Here is a 25287-nt window from a genome sequence, read left to right as displayed (position 1 = left end):
CTTTGAAACCTGGATGGAAAGGGCAGAATAGTCCAAAGCAGGCATTCCAATCGACATCACTCCCACATTAGACTAAGTAGCAGTAAAGCATTCAAATGTGAGTCAAAAATGAAGCCAAGCTAAATTTGCTGCGAGACAACATGAAAATTTGAATCTGCCAAATAACAAATTCCAGGATAAAATCCAATAGCTCTAGGTCGTTTTACTTTGTGTTTCATTTAGTTTTTATACAGTCTTTATCCTATGTTTTTATGAACATTTAAAAGTTTTTCTGTGACCTGCATATTCTGCGTTGAGTCACTCTCTGCTACCTTCCAGTATAAAGAAGAATCAGCTATGGGAAGCTGAATGCATCCCTGCTATATAACATGTCAAAAAGGCCATCTACGTTTGTATTATGGATACTTAATAGAACAAATGACCTGTAGTAGATTTTGCATGCAGTTCCAATTACAAGACATTAGAGTGTGTTGCCGTCTTTGCCATTAAGCTAAATCTAGTCTTTTGTTGCGCCCTAAAAAGTGTTAACACTGTAAATATTGTACTCGATACACACCAGCTGTTTGATGGCAACGTGCATCTTAAATGTAGTTTTCATTACCGCATTTAGGTGTTGAAATCGCCATGTAAAATTACTAATGATAATTAGTAAGAAATCTATGGCTAATCCAATGTAAATTAGCATTTTGAAAAGTGGAGCCTAACTACACGTTCAACTATTTTCTTTCAGGCATACTTGCTTTGTTGGCATGGAAAATTGTAACATTGCCTGGATTTTTAGTCTCATTAGCAGTCCATTAGAAATAAAGTACAGATCACTAAAACTTGAGTTATTTCTCATCTTCACTTTCTACAGAAAGAAACTTAATGTGTTGTTAATACAGGGTAAAAACTAACCAGGTGGCAGTATTGTGCAAAAAAAAATTACATCTTTAATATTTTTTACACTTTAACGTTTATGAGTTGAATTTTTTCACCAAATTTATATTCAAATAAATTTTTTTTTTTTTTTTTTAATACAATGGCCAATCGGGGGTCCTGCAAAGAATTAAAGTACGAAGGGTGACCCTTATTAGCTACATCCCATGCAAAAGGGTGTTATAATCCAGCCGTGGTCATGTAAGCTTTAAGGCAATTAGTGGATTAGTGAGGCTGGTTTGACTGTTGTAATGTGCAGATATACTGTATGTCCCCCACACAGTGCTCAATTTTAAAAGGCATGTTTCGGTACTCCCACAGTTGCTCAAATACTACTCACCAGTAGGGATGATGTTTGATAAGAAATTATCGAGTTCGAGCCCATTATTGAATCCTCTTATCGACCCGATTCCTTATCGATTCTCTTATGGAGTCCAGATAGGTTGTTGTATATGGTAAAAAAACACACAATATTTGGTTTAACAAAAGCTCACTTTTGTTATATAAGAAAAAAATAAAATCTAATAAATAAATAAATATTGACTGTTACCCCCCTAAAAAATAAAATAAAATAAATAAATATTGACTGTTGTTACCCAAAGTATATTAAGTGGGATTTTTCAGAAAAACAAATATATACAGTAACACAAAAACAATCTGTCTCTGTGATCACTATATGTGTATAAATAATAATATAGTGTTAAATAAAATCAGTCCCTTGGGCACAAAACTGAAAATAATACAGCTCTCCAAAAAGTGCACTTCTGCTGCTATTTGACATAACTGTTTGTTATGATGCTTTGACATTTTTGCACTTTATTTCTTTATTGAAAGAAAATTCTATGAAGAGAAAAGTTGTTTGCAAATGTGGTTACAATGCTAAAAAATGAAAAGTTAAAGCTAAAAAAAGAAATAAACTTTATTGAGTTAAAATCTTTCTTTATAGGGGGAAAGATGTGATGTTATGAGCTAGGGAAAATAACAACTACACTACCCAGCATGCAACGGGAGTGACGAGCATGCGCGGTAGCATCGAAAAGTGTTGTTGCATGTCGTCATGCCGGTGTTGTACCGAAATCTGTTACCTATCGGAATTTGTAACTCCAGGGGGCGATGTTTCCATGGTGTTTGTTTGATGGTTAAACGGCAAGCCCAAGGAGGAGGAGAAAAAGAACGCTTGCGTAAATGGCGTAAACTATCCTTAATGCTGAAACGTCAGTTGTCAGAATTTCAGCATTAATAAATTACACATATTCTGGAACGTCAGTTGTCATACAATGTGATACAATGGACTCATACTATAATGAAAGTAAGTCATTGATTTCCAGAATATGTGTCATTTATTCATGCTGAAATTCCGACAACTGACGTTTCAGCATTAAGGATAGTTTACGCCATTTACGCAAGCGTTCTTCTTCTCCTCCTCTTTGGGCTTGCCGTTTAACCATCAAACAAACGCAATGGGAACATCACCCAATGGAGTTACAAATTCCGATGGGTAACAGATTTCGGTACAACACCGGCAGCTAAGAATGAGGTTATGAGCACGCTGTGAAAGTAAACGTCAAGAACTCAGCCAACACGCCTCGTCTGCATTATTTATAATTAGACAGACAACACATATACAGTGTGATTTTGTTTTGTTTACAAGGAAAGAAAAACAAAAGTTAAAAAAAGGAGATATATGTTGTATATATATGTATGTGCTGCGGTTGCTGTAAGAACGTTGCGACAGCTGCCGTAAAGAAGGTGCGTTGCTAGCCTGGTTGCTATGTTTCCGGTTGGTCGTAAAAGTGTTCGTCATGTGTTTGTACCCTGCTCAAATCTCTCAGTAAAGTTATTCGTTGGATTATACCTTTTGTTTTGAACTTTTTTACACCTTGGAGCGCTTTTTCCGGTCCGTTGTTTTCCTGCTTTCGCTATCTGCGCTTAATGACTGAGCTACGTGACGTCATTTCTTGTGATGTCCCACGGAGCATTTCTGGTCGGGACGGGATTCGAATAAAGAACCAACTCTTTTTCTTTATTATAGTGGTCTCAATAACGGGTACCGGTTCTCAAAAAGGGATTCGAGTCCGAGGACTCGGTTCTTTTCTTATCAAACAACCGGGAAAACCGGTTTCGAGTATCATCCCTACTCACCAGTATCTTTTATCTTACAATCTTGGAGCGACTTGAAACCCCTCCATCCTTTTATTGCTTGCCTCTGTCTTTCTATCCAAAATCAACCCTTGCATCCACATGCAGTTTATCACTTGACTTATTGCTATCTATAACTCCGTCTGCCCCTCTCTTCTCCCCTTTGTCTCTTACGCAAGAGCTTTTAGGCCTTCAGAGCACATAAAACCTGCTTCATTTTTTCTCTCCCTGCAGCGTGTTTCAGCCTGAGAGACATGGCACAGGGATGATTGGTGTTAGTGTTTGATCCCCCATCATCAAGAACACATATTTTTTTCCCCCCATTGTGCTGAGCCAAGGTTAAATTACTTTTAAAGGCCTACTGAAATGAATTTTTTTTATTTAAACGGGAATAGCAGATCCATTCTATTTGTCATACTTGATCATTTCGCGATATTGCCATATTTTTGCTGAAAGGATTTAGTAGAGAAAATCAACGATAAAGTTCGCAACTTTTGCTCGCTGATAAAAAAAGCCTTGCCTGTAGCGGAAGTAGCGTGACGTCACAGGAGCTAGTATTCCTCACAATTCCCCGTTGTTTACAATGGAGCGAGAGAGATTCGGACCGAGAAAGTGACGATTACCCCATTAATTTGAGCGAGGATGAAAGATTCGTAGATGAGGAACGTTACAGTGAAGGACTTGAGAGGCAGTGATGGACGTATCTTTTTTCGCTCTGACCGTAACTTAGGTACAAGCTGGCTCATTGGATTCCACACTCTCTCCTTTTTCTATTGTGGATCACAGATTTGTATTTTAAACCACCTCGGATACTATATCCTCTTGAAAATGAGAGTCGAGAACGCGAAATGGACATTCGCAGTGACTGAACATGTAAATACACGATTAATAATATTCAGCTTTGCGAAGCTAAAAAAAATAGAAGCTAACCTAGCAACGTAGCCAACGTGATAGCATCAGTCTCAAATGCAGATAAAAACTAAATTAAAAAAAACCCTGACTGGATGGACAGACAGAAGATCAAAAATACTATTAAACCATGAACATGTAAATACACGATTAATAATATTCAGCTTTGCTAAGCTAAAAAAATAGAAGATAACCTAGCTACGTAGCCAACGTGATAGCATCAGTCTCAAATGCAGATAGAAACTAAATTAAAAAAAACCCTGACTGGATGGATAGACAGACGATCAAAAATACTATTAAACCATGAACATGTAAATACACGATTAATAATATTCAGCTTTTCGAAGCTAAAAAAATAGAAGCTAACCTAGCTACATAGCCAACGTGATAGCATAGCAGTCTCAAATGCAGATAGTAACTAAATAAAAAAAAAACCCTGACTGGATGGATAGACAGAAGATCAAAAATACTATTAAACCATGAACATGTAAATACACGATTAATAATATTCAGCTTTGCGAAGCTAAAAAAAATAGAAGATAACCTAGCTACATAGCCAACGTGATAGCATCAGTCTCAAATGCAGATAGAAACTAAATTAAAAAAAACCCTGACTGGATGGATAGACAGAAGATCAAAAATACTATTAAACCATGAACATGTAAATACACGATTAATAATATTCCGCTTTTCGAAGCTAAAAAAATAGAAGCTAACCTAGCTACGTAGCCAACGTGATAGCATAGCAGTCTCAAATGCAGATAGTAACTAAATTTAAAAAAAACCTGACTGGATGGATAGACAGAAGATCAAAAATACTATTAAACCATGAACATGTAAATACACGATTAATAATATTCAGCTTTTCGAAGCTAAAAAAAAATAGAAGCTAACCTAGCTACGTAGCCAACGTGATAGCATAGCAGTCTCAAATGCAGATAGTAACTAAATTAAAAAAAACCCTGACTGGATGGATAGACAGAAGATCAAAAATACTATTAAACCATGAACATGTAAATACACGATTAATAATATTCAGCTTTTCGAAGCTAAAAAAATAGAAGCTAACCTAGCTACGTAGCCAACGTGATAGCATAGCAGTCTCAAATGCAGATAGTAACTAAATTAAAAAAAAACCTGACTGGATGGATAGACAGAAGATCAAAAATACTATTAAACCATGAACATGTAAATACACAAATAATAATATTCAGCTTTTCGAAGCTAAAAAAATAGAAGCTAACCTAGCTACGTAGCCAACGTGATAGCATTAGTCTCAAATGCAGATAGAAACTAAATAAAAAAAAACCTGACTGGATGGATAGACAGAAGATCAAAAATACTATTAAACCATGAACATGTAAATACACGATTAATAATATTCAGCTTTGCGAAGCTAAAAAAATAGAAGATAACCTAGCTACGTAGCCAACGTGATAGCATCAGTCTCAAATGCAGATAGAAACTAAATAAAAAAAAACCCTGACTGGATGGATAGACAGAAGATCAAAAATACTATTAAACCATGAACATGTAAATACACGATTAATAATATTCAGCTTTTCGAAGCTAAAAAAATAGAAGCTAACCTAGCTACGTAGCCAACGTGATAGCATAGCAGTCTCAAATGCAGATAGTAACTAAATAAAAAAAACCCTGACTGGATGGATAGACAGAAGATCAAAAATACTATTAAACCATGAACATGTAAATACACAAATAATAATATTCAGCTTTTCGAAGCTAAAAAAATAGAAGCTAACCTAGCTACGTAGCCAACGTGATAGCATTAGTCTCAAATGCAGATAGAAACTAAATTAAAAAAAACCTGACTGGATGGATAGACAGAAGATCAAAAATACTATTAAACCATGAACATGTAAATACACGATTAATAATATTCAGCTTGGCGAAGCTAAAAAAACAGAAGCTAACTTAGATGCGGCGGCGGGCTTACTCACTGTAGTGCGTCTGCTATCCTGCTCAAAACACAACACAACCTCCTGGTGTTGGTGTTGCTGTAGTCCGCCGCTCCACCGATCGCACCTACAACTTTCTTATTTGCAGTCTCCATTGTCCATTAAACAAATTGCAAAAGATTCACCAACACAGATGTCCAGAATACTGTGGAATTTTGTCGAAGAAAACAGAGCTATTTGAATTGGGTCCAAACACTTCCCTTGACCTCGTGACGTCACGCGCATACGTCATCATACCGCGACGTTTTCAAGCGGAAGTTTCCTGGGAAGTTTAAAATGTCACTTTATAAGTTAACCCGGCCGTATTGGCATGTGTTGCAATGTTAAGATTTCATCATTGATATATAAACTATCAGACTGCGTGGTCGCTAGTAGTGGCTTTCAGTAGGCCTTTAAGCTCAGGCACACTCCCGCCTGAGGGAGTACAAAGATGACTTGATGCCGAAGGTTTTTGGACGGTGACTATTACATTTTAGGTGATCATGTTTGAAGACGCTACATCATACAAGTGACATGCAGGATTCAATTACATGTTAAATGACCCATCAGGATGACAGCAAGGACTGTCATGCTTATTTGAAGCCTTACCCATTATGCATTACTCAGCTGTGTCTTTGCACGCGTACATGAGCCTATACATGTGTGTGTGTGTGCACGTGGGGCTGTAGAGAGGGGCACTATGTGTGTGTACTGTGTTTATGCAAAACAGACTGCATGTAATATGTTCCATTGTGAGTAATGACTGATGCGTGTAACGTTTGCACCTGCATTTTTTTTAATGAGTTTTACTCTGTAGACACGTTTATTGTACATATAAAAAAGCTACATGTGTGTTTGCGAGACTGCACATCTGCGTATAGTTTGTGCGCATGTGCGTTGTGCACAGCGGGGACAATCATCACGGCTTGTGCCCACAGTAGGCAGGCTCCCCCTGGGGGGCCGTGACTGAGGCCTGCCTGATGTGATGCTGCCTGACTGACTGTGGAACCTGAATGCCTGCCTTCTCGTCACTAACACACACACACACAAGCTACTCATTAATGTTTGCATCCTAAAGAGCCTGCACAAGTACGTATGCGTGTATACTTCCCTAAGAAGCATGTATGCTCACAATAAGACTAACATTGAAACTGTACATATTTGATACAGAATATTTGGCTCGAGCCATGATGCAACATGGAGTCAGAAATGTGAAAATACGTCAAGACCTCGACCTAAAAGAGGACAAGTGTGTGTGTTCTTGATGTGTGGGAGCAAGAAAGGTCGACGCACGTGTCAAGACGCACATTTCAGCGCATATGTAAGTGTGTGTGTGTGAGACGAGTTCAGGTACACTCACTTGGCGTCCATGTATAAGTGGACCACAGTGTGTGGGGCCTGATGCTAAGCCGACATGACAGAAGCAAATAATGTCTGCTCCCGTTATCTTCTCTTCCCCCTCGGCCCCGCAGGAACCTTTTAAAGGGCCAAGCACTGATACAAGCACACATGTAGACACGCACAAATGTATGCACATGCATACTCCACCTACATATACTGTATTGTTTGCATATTGCGAACAAAAAGAATAAATCTGACCCCATATTACCAGACTTTTTTTTTTTTTTTTAGTTCTGCACCCAATACATTGGGACTATTGAGTTATAGTAGCACAATGTAACTGAATGGTGCAAATATATTTGAATGAAGTTTTATTTACCTATAACACTGAGGCTACCTGAATAAAATATTTTAAAAGAGCAAATAAAAACATACAAACAAAAATTAATAAAAAAATACATTTAATACACAAAACAAATGACATTTTTTATATATTTTATTAAAAATGCAAAAACCTTATTTGCTGTGTTTTGGGGTCAAATGTTAGATTTTGCTTGGAAGTCCAAAATCTATGACTCGACCTTAAAGCGTTACAGTCAAAAAGTAAACGTGAAAACCGTGACAAACTAATATAGTTCAACCAAAATGTCAAACAATTATGAGTGAAATCCCCAAAATACTTGCTTTGGTCACACTTTGGTCGTATAATGCCAACTTCGGTTTTTCTGTTAGAATTTGATATTTTTATGTAGTCCTTCATATTTCAAAAAGAGTGACTTCCATTTATGTCGAATATGAACGGAATGCATCCATTAAGTCAGTGGTTCTCAAATGGGGGTACGCGTACCCCTGGGGGTACTTGAAGGTATGCCAAGGGGTACGTGAGATTTTCTTTAAATGTCTGTCAAAAAGAACTGTGAAAAGAAATGCAACAATGCAATATTCAGTGTTGACAGCTAGATTTTTTGTGGACATGTTCCATAAATATTGATGTTAAAGATTTCTTTTTTTGTGAAGAAATGTTTAGAATGAAGTTCATGAATGCAGATGGATCTCTATTACAATCCCCAAAGAGGGCACTTTAAGTTGATGATTACTTCTATGTGTATAAATCTTTATTTATAATTGAATCACTTGTTTATTTTTCAACAAGTTTTTAGTTATTTTTATATCTTTTTTTCCAAATAGTTCAAGAAATACCACAACAAATGAGCAATATTTTGCACTGTTATACAATTTAATAAATCAGAAACTGATGACATAGTGCTGTATTTTACTTCTTTATCTCTTTTTTCCCAACCAAAAATGCTTTGCTCTGATTAGGGGGTACTTGAATTAAAAAAATGTTCCCAGGGGGTACATCACTGAAAAAAGGTTGAGAACCACTGCATTAAGTGACCCACATGTGCACAAAACACAACATCACACGTGTGCTTTTCTGAAGTGATCATGGCCCCAATTCATGTAGCTCTCAGTCCTGGCACATTTGTGGCGTTTAACAGGAGATTAAGGCCCAATCCCAATACACCCCCTCACCGACGACCACTAGCCCTCACCTACTACCACTACACTCTCGAAATGAAGCAAAAAGGGGTAGATCTTTGTAGTCTTCCCTAGGAATTGGGACACCATTTTCTACGTCACTGCATAGTTTACGTCGGGCACGTAAGGGACTACATGGTTACGTTTGCAATTACGTCCCACCTAGAGTTGTACCGACACTAATATTTTGGTACCAAAGTGTATCTCGTTATGTATTTCAATACTTAAAAAAAAAGGGTACCACAAAAAATTTCATTATTTACCTAATTTGAAAATTTATGATAAAACATGTTTCTTATTGCACCCAAAGAACAATTTTAAAAGATTGCAATTTAATTTAAAAGGCACATTAAACACATGGGCTTTTCTTATTGCACTCACAGAACAGTTTACATATTAGATAAAGCCTGCCATAATCTAGAATTAGGTTAGAAAAAAATGCTTTGACATTGTATTAAATGCTTCATGATTTATGGTTGCCAATTTGATCTATACTTTAAGACAAACAAGGCTAAAAGTACTATATACTGTATGTAGGTCATTTGATAATGAAACTTTTATTTATTTGGTAACTAAAACTGAGATGCACAACACAATCAACCAGCAAGTGTGTAATAAGCACAATGCTTACAGTATAAACACTGGCACATTCAGCTTCATGGCAAAGACTACTTCCTGGTTAGACATCACACCATAGTCTATACCAGGGGTGGGCAATTAATTTTTACCGGGGGCCGCATGAGCAACCCGAGCACTGCTTGAGGGCCACATCCACAATATTTCAATTCAATTTTGCTCAATATTATTTTTGATATATACCGTAAGATAAATAATAATAATAATAATAATTAATAATAATAGTAATACTTCAACATAGTGTGTGTAACAGCATTCCATGACTAATATAAATAAATTAACATTAATAATAAATGACAGTAAAATAAGCACACGTATGACTGAGGAGTCATAGTGTAACTTTGTGTGGTGTTTGAGTTGTCCGACTTTTTGTGTGGCCATAAACGCACCAGTGGCTTAGTGGTATGCGTGTTGGTGACAGATGACAAGTTGCTTTTGGCCTGGTTTGTATGGCAGAAAATGACTAGTTTTTCCAGATAGAAGTGTTTTATTCATGTTTTTGGTGTGGTTATGTCCGAATATAAACAGTTTTGCTCAATAAAGTGATGGATATAATTCCTGTCCTCGAAGCATCTCGATAGACGTTACAATAATTGAACGGTGTTCAATTGAACGGTGTTGACGAACACCGTTAGGGCCGCTTGTTGTCACTGTCACTCAAAGTTGCATTGCAAAATTACATAGAATAAATATGTTTATTTTGTTTAGAATTCAGATGGGATTTGATTTGGTGCGCGGCATATATTTGCTGCGCGCAGCGGACGCTTGAGCAGTGCGCTATTGCGCAGGCGCGCACCTTAGAGGGAACGTTGCTTGGCAGTTCATGTCTTGTTGGAAACACGCCATTCTTCATCAACTTTTCTCTTTTTAGCGTCTCGGGTGTAAAGCGTGCATCACTTGTCGCTGCATGTGCACCTTCACTCGCAGGTTACACGCGGACACACGCCCATAAATAATACTTTTCAAAATAAAAGCAGCACAGTTGTATTGCGCGCACGACATAGATGTTTTTTCAACTTTATTTTGTAATTTGCGATTGCAGCTGTTCACATTCGCTCACAATCACGCACACGCATACGTCCACACGGAAGTAATACAAATAACGATTTTCAAAACAAAAGCAGCACCGTTGTATTGCACACTCGACATAGATACTTTTTAAAATTTATTTTGTCATTTATAATTGGCCGCACGCGGGCCGGACAGGGACGCACAAAGGGCCGGATGTGGCCCACGGGCCGCAGAATGCCCAGGTCTGGTCTATACCATTGCTTCTAAATGATTATTATTATTATTAACCCCCAACTTGGAAGAAGAAAATATTTCACGCACCCCCACCCTCCACAGTGACTATAAATAGTATAATTTGTCTATAAAATTGTTCCAAGTATACCTCTGCATAACATTGCAAGCTTGTTAACATTAAAATAAACACACCAGCCTTTCATTGTCTCTTACCATGGTTACAGTGAAGCAAAGTGCTACATACGCTTTATCATGTTCTGGTACAGCAAAAAATGCATGTTCCGAGGTCACATGCACGCGTCCCACCTGGCACTGCACCGCGCCCCCCAGGGGGACACACCCCACTATTTGAGAAGGACTGGTCTATACACTATTGCCATCTAACATCTTGGAATTGCAACTGCATGCCAAGTGTTAGGAATGCTCTTTGTGGAGGTCATGACCCAGATAAAAAAATCCAAGGTAGAGTGCAACAAGGACATGCACAAAGCAAGCACAATGAAGATGTGCAAGACAATTAACTAAAGATAGCTAACTTGAAAGAAATGCAAAACAAAAAGTGACAAATGGCACAAACCATGAACGTTCCTCTGAACACCAAACATTTGGAATGATCCCACATGCAACAGAGAAAAAGAGAGTGGCTTAAGTAGCCCTCCAGCGCCAGGTGAGACAATCAATGCAAACAAGCCGCAGGTGAGGAGGGAAGCGCTCAGAAAGAGAGTAAAGCTTGTGCAAACAAAATACAAACAAAATAGGAAGCAGAACCAAAATAAGAGCATAAAACAAAATGTGAAGTCAAAAACCCGAGAAAAACACCCAAAAACTAACAACAAAGAATGGCCTGGCCTTACAGGTTGTAACAAAAACGCCTACTATAAATGCAAATGTAATAAGACAACAAGATATAACATATGACAGCACAGTTATCATAATTAGCTCATTTTTAAATGTTATATTTAAAAAATTGTGTTTTTTTTAACATTCCCATCATTTTAATGTGGTATGCCACATAACAAATGTGGCTCACTACATCAATCAATCAATCAATGTTTATTTACATAGCCCTAAATCACAAGTGTACATAATTTTATTGTAGCCTGACACATAATTCTATCATGGCCTGCCATTTTATTTTAAATTGGCCTGTCCAATCATTTTACCGTTGCACGCCACATAATTCTAATGTGGCCTGTTGCATAATTTTATGTGGCCCACCTCATCATTTATGTGGCCATCTCTACATCAGTTAAAGTGGCACGATATGTCATTTTATGTTGTCCGCCAAGTCATTTATGTGACCCGCCAAATAATTTTATGTGGCCCCACCATGTCATATATGTGACATGGAAATAAAAAAGCACTTTCTGGCTAAATGTACACTACCGTTCAAAAGTTTGGGGTCACATTGAAATGTCCTTATTTTTGAAGGAAAAGCACTGTACTTTGTAATGAAGATAACTTTAAACTAGTCTTAACTTTAAAGAAATACACTCTATACATTGCTAATGTGGTAAATGACTATTCTAGCTGCAAATGTCTGCTTTTTGGTGCAATATCTACATAGGTGTATAGAGGCCCATTTCCAGCAACTATCACTCCAGTGTTCTAATGGTACAATGTGTTTGCTCATTGGCTCAGAAGGCTAATTGATGATTAGAAAACCCCACCCCCCCTCCACACTCCTGATTGTAAATAATGTAAATAATTCAATGTGATTATCTTGTGTGATGACTGTATTATGATGATAGTATATATGATAGTATATATCTGTATCATGAATCAATTTAAGTGGACCCCGACTTAAACAAGTTGAAAAACTTATTCGGGTGTTACCATTTAGTGGTCAATTGTACGGAATATGTACTTCACTGTGCAACCTACTAATAAAAGTCTCAATCAATCAATCAAAATCATGTTCACACATCTGAAAACAGTTTAGCTCCTTACAGAAGCTACAAAACTGACCTTCCTTTGAGCAGATTGAGTTTCTGGAGCATCACATTTGTGGGGTCAATTAAACGCTCAAAATGGCCAGAAAAAGAGAACTTTCATCTGAAACTCGACAGTCTATTCTTGTTCTTAGAAATTAAGGCTATTCCACAAAATTGTTTGGGTGACCCCAAACTTTTGAACGGTAGTGTATGTTCTACACTTTAAAGTTATCTCAAGTTATCCATCAATCTGTGAAATATATATACATCAAAAACAGTTGCAATTCATATTAATATACTCTTACATGTGGCCCTTTGAAGACAGCAATAATTGTGATGAGGCCCTCAATAGAAATTAGTTTGACACCCCTGCTGTACAGTATGGGGGAAAAAAATTAAATTGACCTGTGTCCTAAACTCCAGAACTTTTACACAATATTCTCATTTATTGGGATGTGAGAGGAAGAACGGCTTGCAAGAGCAAATTGATCACTTTAAAGAGAAGTTTGAAGGACTCGACTCATTCGCGAAGATCTCATCTCTACCAGGCACAGACCTGCGACCCATCAGTTGAGAATCACTGATCTAAAGAATGCATTCATCCATTTTCTACCGCTTGTCCCTGGAGCAGTGGTTCTTAACCTGGGTTCGATCGAACCCAGGTTAGGGGTTCGGCGGAGCCTCCGCCACGGAGGTGAAGACACATCCAACTTATCGTGTAAATAAAAATTTCTCCCTATCAGCGTATTATGGATACCCCCAAACAATGTTCCCTCTAATTTTCCATCTGATATGCAGGTTGTTTGATTGATCGATTGAAACTTTTACTAGCAGATTGCAAAGGAAGAGAATACATTATATGAAACAGTACAGTTTACACAGAACAGTACATATTCCGTACAATTGACCACTAAATGGGAACACCCGAATAAGTTTTTCAACTTGTTTAAGTCGGGGTCCACGTTAATCAATTCATGGTAACGTGTGTAAAGGGTGTAATTTGTTGTGAGTTCATGCACTGTGTTGGTTTTGTTCTTTGAACAAGGTGATGTTCATGCACGGTTCATATTGTGCACCAGTAAAAAAACATAACTTTTTCTTGAATTTGAAAAAAAAAATCACTTTATTTTTCACTAAAGAAGGGTTTGGTGAATGCGCATATGAAACTGGTGGGGTTCGGTACCTCCAACAAGGTTAAGAACCACTGCCCTGGAGCCTATCCCATCGCAGGGCCAACACACATAGACAGACTTAGTCTTCCTTAGACTTAGACTTAGACTTCCTTTTTATTGTTATTCAAATTTGAACTTTACAGTACAGATAAGAACGAAATTTTGTTTCATTAGCTCATGGTAGTGCAGGATAAAAAAGCAATAAGGTGCATTGATAAATAAATAAATAGGTTACTGTACAGATAAATATATTGCACTTTTTCATAAGCATTCACTTTTATGGATGTATGTTATATTGTCTTTTTTATTCCAGCGAGTTAATCCATTTTGGGGGGAATTAAGGGGAAAATTATGACGCGTTCAAGAGTCTTATGGCCTGAGTGAAGAAGCTGTTACAGAACCTGGAGGTTCTGCTTCGGAGGCTGCGGAACAACATTCACACTCACATTCACACACTAGGGCCAATTTTAGTGTTGCCAATCAACCTATCCCCAAGTGCATGGATTTGGGGGTGGGAGGAAAACAAGGTACCTTGAGGGAACCCACGCAGTCATGGAGAGAACATGCAAACCCCACACAGAAAGACCCCGAACCCAGGGATCGAACTCAGGCCCTTCGTATTGTGAGGCACACGCACTAATCCCTGTTCCGCCGTGCTACCCCAATCTAAAGAATTAATAAACAAATTTAATTTCTTTGGCTCTATTGCGGTCTTTTGTAAACCACTTAGCTCTTGCAGAAGAGACAAAGTGCAGAAGAGAGCAATAACTGCATGAAGTGGATGGAAGGGCTGATTTTGGAGAGAGTGGGAATCATTATGAGGAGGGCTACAAGTGGCTACGAGATCTTAGTATTAGACATGTAAAGGTTATGAGAACAGAAAAGATGAGAAGCACTGATTAATACCTTTAAAATGTGAATACAGGGGTTTGGAGGATGCATAAACACTGGAGGCACGTACAGTATATGGCTATGACTATGAAGAAAAGTGTGATAAGAACCATAAAAACAGAAATTTAACTTTTTAAATGATGTCAACTCTTACGAATTCTGGCAGGACCTATACGAATATCACTCGACACTTTCCTGTTCCTTCTCCACTATGTGTCTTTCACGAGGTTTTACTTTATTTTAGTTGTATTTAACAATACAATAATCATATTAGGTACATAAAAGTAGACTGGGCCTTCACTCATATCCGTGTCAGCATAAGTTCTGAACGTACGCTTGGTCTTTACTTGTCATCTCATATCTCCACTGCACCTCAGTCAACCTGCTTCCAACCTAGCAACCAGCCAACCAACCAGTACAAGCCTGTTGCTAGGGCAACGGATGTCTAGGGGATACTTCTTTTGTTTCTCACACCTCCTTCATCCTTCTCTCCATCCTTTTCCCACCCTGAGTCGTTCTTCTACCATTCAGTGTGCGACCACCGTGCTAATCAACATACTGCTAGGTGTGTCTGTTTAGGGTTAGGGTATGTCTCGTTCCTCTCTTGATTCACTTTTTTCTCCCTCTCTACTGGATGTTGGATGGTTAAAAGACAGACGTGTTCCTACAGCACCATCTATTTTGTTCGTTAGAAAAATACAAAAACTGTTAAATTGGACTCCAAGCTAAGAGCAATCGCACATAATGTACATTAATGTGCATTCAAGCTGGGAATGTTGCAGGGCTTATTGTGTGCGTGTGTGTGTGTCTGTTGTGTGTTTATGGCAGAAGATTTACTAGGCAGATAGCATCATTGGCTATGCATAAACTATTCAAGTGACAAAAGTATGGCCTCACAAATGCAGAGAGGGTTTGTTACTGTGTCTGTGCTGCCCTCTACTGTTCAAAAAGCAACACAGTGTCTTACGGTCTTGCCAATGACTAGAATAAAGCTTTATACCACCTACCTGGGTCATTAAAACACACTGAAAATTAGATTACCAGATGGTGCTGTTTTCTTTCTATTTACAGTATTTTATATTGAATACATGAGCAGTGATTACGTTGCAAAAATATTACACCTCAACTTAGGAGGTGAATTAGTTTTGTGACAGAGCTTTTAACTCAAAACACTAGTATCTCAAGTCAAAGCTGACCATTGAAATTCATTTAAAATCAATATAACTGGTGTTTGCCCCCCAAGCCTCCAAAAACAGCACAATTTTAACATGTAACATGCCTTTTGAAAAGAAAAACAAACTTTTAGATCAGAAATGTTGTATGAAAACCAATCTAATAGAATGTACTACTAACAACATGTACATTACTACTTTGGAGAGCAGACTTCTAAGGTATCTAATTTGAGCTGCTCCTCCGTCAAACAAACCATTAGCAGTTTTTCTATATTTTCCTGGATAAATGTCCGCCATTTACTATATTGATATATTTGGCTGGCATTAGACTCATCCTGCTTCAGTATAGTGCAGACTAGCAGTGATATGCTTGTACTACTTTGCCAAGTTGGCGACACGCTCTGTCATGTTTTTGATTATTTATTTTTGCGATCCAATGAATATCATCCACTTCTTCTTCCCAGCACTGTCCCTCACCTCCTTTCTTCATGGTCAGAAAGACAACGTTAAAGTTAATGCCAGCATGTAAGACCAATTGATCTTACTGAGTCCACTGTGACATTTGCTATGCCCACTAATGGCGGGGATGCTTATACTGTAACTCAAATTTGTGCTTGCAACTTAATGTCCGCCCTGAGATCGGTAGGTTGTGAGTTCAAACCCCGGCTGAGTCATACCAAAGACTATAAAAATGGGACCCATTACATCCCTGCTTGGCACTCAGCATCAAGGGTTGGAATTGGGTTAAATCACCAAAAATTATTCCCGGGCACGGCACCGCTGCTGCTCACTGCTCCCCTCACCTCCCAGGGGGTGAACAAGGGGATGGGTCAAATGCAGAAGACAAATTTCACCACACCTAGTGTGTGCATGAGACATGTGACTCACAATCCTTAGTGTTTTGATTGATTGATTGAGACTTTTATTAATAGGTTGCACAGTGAAGTACATATTCCGTACAATTGACCACTAAATGGTAACACCCGAATAAGTTTTTCAACTTGTTGAAGTCGGGGTCCACTTAAATTGATTCATGATACAGATATATACTATCAGATATATACTATCATCATAATACAGTCATCACACAAGATAATCAGAGAGAGAGAGAGAGAGAGAAAGAGAGAGAAAGAGAGAGAAAGATCAGAAGGCATAAGAAAAAGTATCTGCATTTGATTGTTTACATTTGATTATAAGAAATCCGTGGAGGGTGTTAGTTTAGGGTTGTAGCTGCCTGGAGGTGAACTTTTATTGCAGTTTTGAAGGAGGATAGAGATGACCTTTCTTTTTTTTTGTGTCCGTGTGATGTGCCTAGTTGTCCAAACAGCTTAGTGGACACATGTAATATGAAAAATATTACTACCGTATTTTCCGGACCATAGGGGGCACCGGATTGTAAGGCGCACTGCCGAAGAATGGTCTATTTTTGATAATTTTTTCATATATAAGGCGCACCGGATTATAGGGCGCATTAAAGGAGTCATATTAGTTGTATTTTTTCTAAATGGAAAACACTTTCTTGTGGTCTACATAACATGTAATGGTATTTCTTTGGTCAAAATGTTGCATAGATTATGTTTTACAGATCATCTTCAAGCCGCTTTTTGACAGTCGCTTCTGTATGCGCCGTTCTATGGGCGGTCTTATTTACGAGGCTCACCTTCTGCAGCGTCTTCTCCCCGTCATCTTTGTTGTAGCGGTGAAGCGTGCAAGGACGGGAGTGGAAGAAGTGTCAAAAGATGGCGCTAACTGTTTTAATGACATTCAGACTTTACTTCAATCAATAACGGTTTTAGCGCCTTCATGGAGAGTTTACTGACAGATATAAGTAAGAACTTTACGCTACTTTATATTAGAAATGGCAACAGCGGAGGATGAATGTCCCATAACAAGAAGATAGAGAAAAAGAAGAAGCTTATCGACTACGGACTATGCGCGCAACTTTTCAGGATTTATGCAGATCCCAAATACAGATCAGCAAGTACCAGAAGGTAAGAAAAGTTGCTTTTGCATAATATTGCGAAACAAAACGCCAGATATATCTTACCTTATACAAACACACCATAATAATACTTGTATGTTGAAGCCCATCAAACGTTGCAGCCTACACTTATCTCTTATGTTTGACTGCCATCTACTGGTCACACTTATCATTACGCCATGTACCAAATAAAATTGCTTCGAGGTGGATAAGCTCAACCAAACATATAACTTACATTGGGCGCACCGGGTTATAAGGCGCACTGTCGAGTTTTGAGGGAAAAAAAGGATTTTAAGTGAGCTTTATAGTCTGGAAAATACGGTAAGTTGAATAAATTCGACTTAGCAACAAGCGACATCGCCAGAAAAAATCCTTTTACAATAACACAAACAGTTTAATTAAAACATTATTAGGGCTGCAACAACTAATCGATTAAATCGATTAAAATCGATTATTAAAATAGTTGCCGATTAATTTAGTCATCGATTCGTTGGATCTATGCTATGCGCATGCACAGAGGTTGTTGTTGGTTTTTTTAATGAAAAAAAAAAAAAAAAAAAATTTTTATTTTTAATAAACCTTTATTTATAAACTGCAACATTTACAAACAGCTGAGAAACAATAATCAAAATAAGTATGGTGCCAGTATGCTGTTTTTTTTCAATAAAATACTGGATAGGATAGAAATGTAGTTTGTCTCTTTTATCCGATTATTAATCCATTAATCGAAGTAATATTTGACAGATTAATCGATTATCAAATTAATCGTTAGTTGCAGCCCTAAACATTATTAGAAGATAAATTGTGACAGTCCACATTTTGTTTGGAAATAGTGAACTGCTGAGTGTCCGCACGACAGTAGCTAGTGTCCTCAATGTGGTTGCTTGTATGTGCGTGTGTTTCAATTGTGTTGGCTATCACTCATGAATGTTTGTCATTCTTTGTATTCCTGCCGGAAGACGTAGGCAAGACGAGAATGAGGTAAAAGGTGAACATTGTTGTGTGGCAGCAAGTACACAAATGTAAATAATAATCATATCTAGAAAGGAATACAGTTTTCCAGGGAAAGTATCATGTCAAGACAAGTTACCTGTGAGGATGTTCTCAGCCATGACTTTGACCTGCACCTCCAGAGAGTGCTGAGAGGTGAACGTGATCTCAGCGGTGGCGTGGGCGACCTCCCCAATGAACATCGGGTACAAGAACTCCGTCTTTTCCACCCGCACCAACGCTGCCATACAGCGGTCCTAGAGACGACATGTACAGTATTAAGTACACTCAAAGTTCAATATGATGCGGTCGTTGGGGTGCTATAAAAAAATTATTGCGTTATTCCCGAGATTGCGTTATGCAGAACTCCTTATTTTTTTCCGACAAAGAAAAAAAAAATCATTGACGCTGCTGCTTGTTCACACTGCTGTTGGTTCAGATGTACTACATCGTACTCCTTTATTGTCGTCAAAGCTAAGTGCTAACTTTGTATTTTGTGTTCTTCTAGATATTTCATAGCCTAATTTACTATTCTTTATATATTTGAATTAGGACAGTACATATTAATCAACATGTCAGCAACCTGTCATAAGGCAGGTTGAAATACACAAACGCATAGACAGTATGGACACAATAGACAAAAATTCAAAACACAGGTACAAATAATCTGACCTTTAAAAGACAGAGTCCAAGGAGAGGTTAATCTATGGAAGCATGACTGGTTTGACTTCAACCAATTTTTTTAGGACTCTTTTAAATGTCAGGTAGGTCCCACAGGTTTCTTATGTGCTCCGGTAAAGTATTCCATAATGTTAGTGCTCCGGTTCTGACTCCAATTTTGTTGTTTTTATATTTAAAATCCATTTTAGGGTGGAAGAGCAAGTCCATTTAGAACAGGGGTGTCAAACATACGGCCGGGTTTTATCCGGCCCGCGGGATGAGTTTGCTAAGTATAAAAATGAGCCAGAATTTTTGAATGAAAGAAACTGCTGTTCTAAATGTGTCCACTAGATGTTGCAATAGCAATCCTTTGTATCTTTGTAGATTATGCTACATATGTAAAAAAAAAAAATAAACCACATGATGTTAGCGCACCAGATGAGGAAAATGAGCAAACTACATAAATAACATCCTGTAATTTGATTTTGATATTATTTTTTTATTTTGATAGATTGAAAATTAACACCGATGAGTTGACTGATGAACATAATTTACATCATCACATAATTTATTCAGAAAGTATAAAAAACGACAAATAAAGATAGAGTACTATTAACCGCAACATTTAAGTGTAAAAAAAAACCACCCAACATTATGATTTGTACATTTTCAGAATGTGCTTGTTCTATTTTTAAACAAAGAAAACAATCTGAAGTTGTCTTTATTTTTTTAAGTTATTGTGCCGTGATTTTACCAGTCCGGCCCACTTGAGAGTAGATTTTTCTACATGTGGCCCCCGATCTAAAATGAGTTTGACACCCCTGATTTAGAACTTAGAAAAATAAAGGAAGCATCCAGAAAGTTCTGATTAGCTCTCAAAATGTAAAATATTGTACTTACTTACAATGTTATAATAATGATAATGCAGGTGCTTCCTGTCTAGAGTTTTAAGTGTTTTCTTAAATAGAGACTTGAGTGGCTTCAAAGATGTGGGGGACCAAGTCGTGTGGCAATAGTTATTGTGACTAAATATCATAGCATGCATATAAACCTTTGCAGACTCTACTGCCAAGTATGGTTTTATATGTTTAAAGTTTGCCAAGTTGAATTTATCAATGTTAGTTGTTTTTTTCAACATGGTCTATGAAAGTTAAGTGTGAATCAAAGATTACTCTGAGATATTTAAATTGTTGTACAATCTCTAAATGCTGTCCATTGACCAGAACAGACCCCCTGCTGGCTGACGTGAGAAGAACACGCATACAGTTCTCCAACACATTTTGTAGTCTTATCAAATTTAGAAAGCACTTGCCCTCTTTGTTTCACCGCTTCACTTCTCAGCTAGCTAGCTGTTAAACTAACGGAGCTAACCTAGCCCCAGTCTGAATGAGATGTATTGAGCTAACTGGCCCAGTTGGTAGCAGCCCTAAATGGCCTACAAGCTACGGTGAGCTGTCTAAGACGCATAACAGATTTAGCACGTTAGCTGGTCTTACACCCCCAGTCTACCCGCCACCACACCGCGATGTAAACGGGCAAAAATTTGGGATCCATGGCACGACCGTGTTACATGGAATATCGCATTATATTGGGCTGCGTTATATCCAACTTTGAGTGTACTTGTATTGGTTATCCAACACAAGGCATCACTATCAATCACCACAGAAGGGGAAGAAACATGACTAGTTAACATCTGATACCGAGATGTCTGTAACAGAGAAAGCTTTTGTCCTTTGGGTCCTTTAATTATGAGTTAAAATAACCACATGATGAATGTATTATAGTTTCTATAGGAATTGTATGGAAGGGAATGGAATGGTACAGTATTTCATTGAAACAGGTGTGACTGTGTACTGTATGTTGCATGTCACATCTGCAGAAGGAAGAAAAAAGGTAAGACATCATCAGAATGTTGTTGAAGGTGAGACAAGGATCAAATGATGCAATTCCGACTAGGGTTAGTTCACTGGGTGAAAGGTGAAACAAAACAAAACAAGAGTTTTCAGGCAAGACGAACACTGTAGTATAAAATGTTAATTTATTTAGGTTAAAGTAAAATATTAACTTGCAAAACGGACTACTGTCGAAATTGGACGTACTTGAAAGTAGTCAGAGTAGAGCTTGTATAGCAGTGTACAGTAGTGCCTCAATATACTACTTTAAATGGTTCCGTGCTCTTAACTCAAAACACATGTCTGAAATCAAAGTCTTTTATTGAAATTAACTGTAATTAATGTCATTGGTTTTCACCCCCCCTCCCCCCCCTTTCCCCTCCTTCATAAAACTACTACGGTAGTTTTATGAAGTAATGGAATAATAATAATGTGCAGCATTTACTTTGGCCAGTGGAATTCTCCTTCCAGCTGCTTCTCCATCTCCATATATATATACATATATATACACACACAAACACACACACATATATATATATGTATATGTATATGTGTATATATATATATATATATATATATATATATATATATATATATATATATATATATATATATATATATATATATATATATATATATATATATATACATATATATATATATATATTAATCCATGTTACTTTACATGCAGTCGGCTTTTGGCCCTCGACTAAATTTTTTTTGCCCAATGCAGCCGAAGTCAAAATGTTTTGACACCCCTGGTCTACAGTATTTCCTTCCATTTAGTGCTTTGAGCTAGAAGTACAAGTGCTGTTTCGTGTTCTAGTCGTCCGTAGTGTTTCTACTCGTATGGATTCTTCATTCATCACTCCAAGCAACGTTTGTAAGATTTACAACATAACTAAAACTATTCATAATTACTGAACTGTCTCATGTGTGATTTCGGAAGGAGTGTTTTCCTGCATATTTGTAGGTTCTATTGTAATGGAATAAAGCTAGCGTTGTTAGCATTAGCTCAAATGCTAACATTTTTACAAGTGTCTGTGTTAGTAGTATTAACTTACAATGGCTTTCTTTTTGTATTGTTTCAGTTTCAGGAATTCCTCAGCAAATTCACCAAAACTTCACCGTGGAATTATTGAGTTATCGAGTCTGTTTAGCTGACTATAGAGCTAGCTAGGGTGCATGATGATGACTTCTGTTTTGTTTGATCAGCCGTTTTACTGCCGTGTTACAGGCACTTTGGAAAAAATTAGGGTATGTAAATTAACATTTACAAAATCTTTACGTGTAAATAACTAATTTCACAATGTATATTTTTGCGGCTTATAGTTTGGTGCGGCTAATGAATGAAAAAATATGTTTTTCCCTCTAAAGTTTAGTGGGTGTGGCTTATATACTGGTGCGCTCTATAGTCCGGAAAATATGCTAGAGGTGGTCGTATTTTCTCACCCCGTTCTGTGTGTTGCAGTGTCGTGTGCTGACAATGCATCCGGCTTCCTCGATCATCTTCAAGATGTTGCCCCCGTGCACGTTGCCCACAATGTTGGCATCGTCGGGCCGCATTATCCTGCAGTAAAAACAAAAAGAGTTAAAAGAGTTAGCTGCCTTGGAGGCTTTGATGCTCTGTTTTTTTTTTCAATGCAGTACATATACTTGAATAATGGAATTGTATGAGGTCTGTAACAGGCTTGAGAGGGAGGAAAAAATGTGTGCATGACAACCAAGTGATAAGAATGTGGCAAACAGGCCTGGCTGATAAAAAAAAAAATGAGATGAATGTAGTTGGAAGTTATCAGGAACTGTATCAGCTGTGATATGGAAGAGCAGTACAGTGCTGCACACATGATGAAACATTATGCTAATGTGGTTTTGCAAAACAAAAAATGCTCTGATTTGTACTGTATGACTGTGTTCACAAAAATGCAAGAAAAAAAAAATGACTGTGAGCACACTTTGCTGCATTCACACTATAATTATACATATGATTACATAATATATATGCATACATGCATAAATTAAGGACTTGATGGGGCAGCTTTCGTGTTTTATTACATGACGTAACTCAAATATTCCAAATATTTTTGCTATGATGAGGTGGCGACTTGTCCAGGGTGTACACCGCCTTCCGCCCGAATGCAGCTGAGATAGGCTCCAGCACCCCCCGTGACCCCAAAAGGGACAAGCGGTAGAAAATGGATGAAAGGATATTCACCATCATAGATGACACAAAAAGTAGGAGTCTCAAATGATTGTGTTAATTGCAATGAACTTGTATTCATATTTAGCGTGTTGTGTTTTTAATAGCGTTAATTTAATTGTATAGTAATCAGCGGCCTAGTGGTTAGAGTGTCCGCCCTGAGATCGGTAGGTCGTGAGTTCAAACCCCGGCCGAGTCATACCAAGGACTATAAAAACAATGGGACCCATTACCTCCCTACTTGGCACTCAGCATCAAGGGTTGGAATTGGGGGGTTAAATCACCAAAAATGATTCCCGGGCGCGGCCACCGCTGCTGCTCACTGCTCCCCTCACCTCCCAGGGGGTGAGGGTGATGGGTCAAATGCAGAGGATAATCTCACCACACACAGACAATCATTGGTACTTTAACTTCACTCTCTAATGTTACACGTCACAATAATGTGTACACTACATTTACAGTCACTATATATATTCACATGTACCATGATGTGTACATTATACTTAAAATCAGAGTAAGGTACACTTACATGGAGGACAATGTTGTTTTAGTCGCTTGTGCGGTATAAATGGAATGCTTGCGTGTCTACCGGTGAATGAAAGGAAACCAAAACTGGTTAGTAAATAACTTCATGTTCTGTCGTTGAATATGCTGTAACATTTATCGGGATTTCACAGCATTTAACAGTATTTTTTCATAGTAAAATCAAAATCTACTGTAACAATACAACAAATGACTGTAAAAATGACATATATGTATTTCACAGCAATTATCAATCAATCAATCAATCAATCAGCTTTATTGTCCATTCTTACATGTACAAGACACATAAGAACTGAAATTACATTTTCGGCACAATCCCGCTAAGAGCAGACATACGTTACAGGGAGACAAGACGGGACCGCCAACGGATCAGCCTCACTTAGGCGCTCCTTAAAAAGGTGGGAAAAAGGTGACATTGGGGAAGGGGGGAAGTAAAAAAAAATATCAGACTGAGGCTGGACCCTCAGGAATGGTCCAGACTGAGTCCGAGGAAAAAAAACCTCACATAGCATGGCACACATAAACAAGGTACATTTAATCACAACAACTCGCAACAGAGTCATCCAACAGGACCTTGGAGGCCAGCAGCTGCTGTTGAGCGCTGCTCAGCCCCCACAACCCCGGAGGAATAAAGCAGTGGTGAAGGCGTTGATTTGGGGAGGGGTATGTGCGTGCATGTATGCCCAATTAACTTGGGTGAGATGTTGGATTGTCTTTATGGGCCGAGGCCGGCCCCAAGAGTTCAAGAGTTCAAGAGTCCGACCCAGGTGCTTTTGAAAAAAAGGGAAAGGTCAAAAGCGTCCATCTTTGAGGAGTCCTCGGGGGAGTGTTTTCAAACAGCCTGTTCCTCAAGGCCATTCGAGGGAGTCAAATCGTAGATTAAGATGTTGTTTTTTCTTCGAGCAGTCAAAACAATGACATTCCTGCTCTATATGCTGGCTCTGACAATTCCAATTTATTCTTTCTGTAACATCATCAAGATGGAATCTACCTTGCGATTCAAATCAGCAATCGCTCCAGTCTGTGATCCCACAGCACGACCCAATCCTTCCATTGCGTTGAACAGCCTGTTGGCCCCTTGAGTGGCTGCCATCGTCTTCCGAATTTGACGATACACCAGAGCAATGCCCAGCCCAATCAGCAAATGCCCTGCGATCACAGCTC

At 38.1% G+C, this 25287-nt stretch overlaps 1 protein-coding gene across 2 annotated transcripts in view; it reads right to left on the bottom strand.

Annotated features, from left to right (window-relative positions):
- The window catches only part of acot7 (acyl-CoA thioesterase 7), a 120495-nt gene that overhangs the window by 82519 nt on the left and 12689 nt on the right, over positions 1–25287 (bottom strand). For both annotated transcript variants that reach the window (XM_062052270.1, XM_062052269.1), the window contains 2 exons: positions 22833–22950; positions 18929–19085 (listed from right to left, as the gene is read on the bottom strand). In XM_062052270.1, the coding sequence (XP_061908254.1) occupies positions 18929–19085; positions 22833–22950 (275 nt within the window). The remainder of the gene's footprint in view (positions 1–18928; positions 19086–22832; positions 22951–25287) is intronic.

This window comes from Entelurus aequoreus, linkage group LG07, assembly GCF_033978785.1.
Source record: "Entelurus aequoreus isolate RoL-2023_Sb linkage group LG07, RoL_Eaeq_v1.1, whole genome shotgun sequence".
Lineage (NCBI taxonomy): Eukaryota > Metazoa > Chordata > Actinopteri > Syngnathiformes > Syngnathidae > Entelurus > Entelurus aequoreus.
This window is presented reverse-complemented; position numbering and strand designations above follow the sequence as displayed.